The sequence below is a fragment of the Dipodomys ordii genome, unplaced genomic scaffold (assembly GCF_000151885.1).
Source record: "Dipodomys ordii isolate 6190 unplaced genomic scaffold, Dord_2.0 Scaffold1, whole genome shotgun sequence".
In the NCBI taxonomy this organism is placed as follows: Eukaryota; Metazoa; Chordata; class Mammalia; order Rodentia; family Heteromyidae; genus Dipodomys; species Dipodomys ordii.
In genome coordinates, this window is record NW_012267217.1 from 20,863,332 (window position 1) to 20,865,928 (window position 2,597).

Below are 2,597 nucleotides of genomic sequence, written 5' to 3' on the forward strand. Positions count from 1 at the left end.
TTTTTGCTGGTCGTGGGGCCTGAACTCTGGGCCTGGGCGCTGTCCCTCAGCTCTTCAGCTCAAGGCTAGCGCTCTACTACTGGAGCCACAGCGCCACTAACGGCTTTTTCTGTTTATTTGGTGCTGAGGAATCGAACCCAGGGCCTCATGCTTGCAAGGCATGCACTCTACCGCTGAGATACCTTCCCAGCCCCCACAATTGTTTCTTTAAAAATAAATTTTCCAAGAATCATCGTGCTTAGAACCTGACTTATGGATTGCACTCCTTTGTACAACAACTTAATGGTAATTTTTTAAAATTTCTGTTCTTTGGTTTTATTAGAATCATATTCACCAGATTAGGCATTAACCAATACCTTGTGTTTTTATCCCATTAACATAGTCATCATGGTTTAAGAACCAGAAGAAATCTACTGAGGGTGTAGTTCAGTTCCTGTAAAAATAATTTCTTTTCTGCCAAATTTTTCATTTTAATTCCTTTATGTTCCATTCTCATCTATTACTGTATTATTTTGCTGTGGATTTTAAGCTATTTAATGTTACTTTTTTCTCCTTTTCAAGAGCATTGAATTTCATGAAAGAGGAAAGAATCATAAGGAAAATGTGGCAAAAAGGATCAGTGAGGTAGTTTAAATTTCGTTCTTTATTAACAATTCTGAATAATTTCAGTCAGTCCTTTCTCTCACTTTCACTTTTATGTGTCTTATGTAGATTAAACAGAAAAGTCTGGATAAGGCAAAAGAAGAAGAAAAAGCATCAAAGGAGTTTGCTGCAATGGAGGCAGCTGCTCTGAAAGCATACCAGGAGGATTTGAAAAGGCTTGGCTTAGAATCAGGTAAAAGGGCAGCTGGCTTCAAACCTGGATCCTCAGGTCTCAGTCTTCTGAGTAGTTAGGATTACAGGTATGAGCTACCAATGAATGCTTGGTGCTCAGTTTCACTGTATTGTCTGGGCTGGTCTCAAACTCAACATCATCCCCATATTCCTTCTAAGTAGCTGGGATTACAGGCGTACCTCCACTGCATTGGGCATTATGAGGCTCCTGACTTAAAGAGCATTACGAAAATTCTGTGACAGCATATAGAAAAGTTACTTTAGCTCCTTCAGACTTCATTCACCTTTTCTCTAGAAATTCCAGAGCCAAGCAAATCACCAATAGCCAGCACTACCCCACCCACCTCTTCATCAAATCAACAGAAAGAAAAGAAGAAAAAGAAGAAAAAAGATCCTCCAAAGGGTAGATGGGTAGAAGGCATAACTTCTGAAGGTTACCATTACTATTATGATCTCATCACGGGAGGTACGTCATTTAAATGTACATAGAACTAGTAGAGAATACTTTCACTAGTATAACAAAACTGTTTTCTGTTAGGATTTTTAATTTATATGTAAGTGATGGAAATCTGTAACTGCATTTTTTAACTTAGAAAATCATTTTGCCTTAAAAAAAAATACCCGTCATGTATAAAAGTGGAACAATGAAGCCTGTTGTAATTGGTAGGGAGTAGGGTGGGGACACAAGCATGGAGTTTGAGGGAGAGTATAGAGGGAGAAAAATTTGATCAAGGTACATTGCATGGATGGACATGTCAAAATGAAATCTTTCATAATTACTTGATGCGAATATCATACTTAATGTCTTACAGAGGCAAGCTTTATATTTTCCCAATAAAATCTCAGGAAAGTATGAACTACACAGAAATAAAACATTTTGCATGGAAATAAGACATTAGAGAGGAAGATTGAATCAGAGACTTGTAACATGGGCTAGTCTGAATGTGCTTTGTAGGCCAGGCTTATTTTAGAACTCATGATTCTCCTGCCTCCCGGAGTGCTGGGATTTACAAGCATGCACTACCAAGCCCAATTTGAAATAAGATTTTCCAAAACTTCCTGAGATATTATAAGTGTTTTTGAAATAAAGTGCTCTATGAAAGATTTATCTGTACAGAAGCAATCTGGGAGCCAGAAACTGACTGTTATTGTTGCTGCTGCTGTTATCGTTTCTGTTTCCTCTTGGAATACTGAGTTTTGAACTTAGGGCCTCAAGCTTACTAGGCAAACACTGCCATTTGAATCATACCTCCTATCTTATTTGTTTGTTTTGGTTTGGTTTCTTGAAGCAGGTTCATGCTTTTTGTTCAGGCTGGCCTCAAGCTCGTGATCCTCATGAGTGCTGGAATTTCAAGTGTTTTCTACCACACCAGCCTCAGAAACGGTTTCTTTTTTGTGAAGTTCTTTATATTAGTGTCAGATATCAGTTCCAATAAAATACACAAGGGGATTTTTTAGTTACTAATATAAAAAACATTGTTTTCCTTAAAAACTAATATTGAGGCGTCTTTGACTCCCAATTCCTGCAGACAGAGAAGGAAATGTTTGTCTCTCCATTTCTTCATACTTTAAACTGTTTTACTAAAATAAATCTTTGCTAAAACTAAAAAACAAAACCCTGGGGCTGGGAAGGTGGCTCAGTGGTAGAGCGCTTGCCTTGCATGCATGAGGCTGCCCTGGGTTCGATTCCTCAGCACCACATAAGCAAAAAGAAAAAAAGCTGGAAGTGGTGCTGTGGCTCAAGTGGTAGAGCACTAGCCTTG

The 2,597-nt window shown here is 38.5% G+C and overlaps 1 protein-coding gene across 1 annotated transcript in view; it reads left to right on the forward strand.

Annotated features, from left to right (window-relative positions):
• Positions 1–2,597, forward strand: part of Wbp4 (WW domain binding protein 4) — a 24,661-nt gene that overhangs the window by 3,236 nt on the left and 18,828 nt on the right. Inside the window, exons 3-5 of the mRNA XM_013010522.1 lie at positions 562–624; positions 712–835; positions 1,130–1,300. Coding sequence (XP_012865976.1) covers positions 562–624; positions 712–835; positions 1,130–1,300 — 358 coding nt within the window. The remainder of the gene's footprint in view (positions 1–561; positions 625–711; positions 836–1,129; positions 1,301–2,597) is intronic.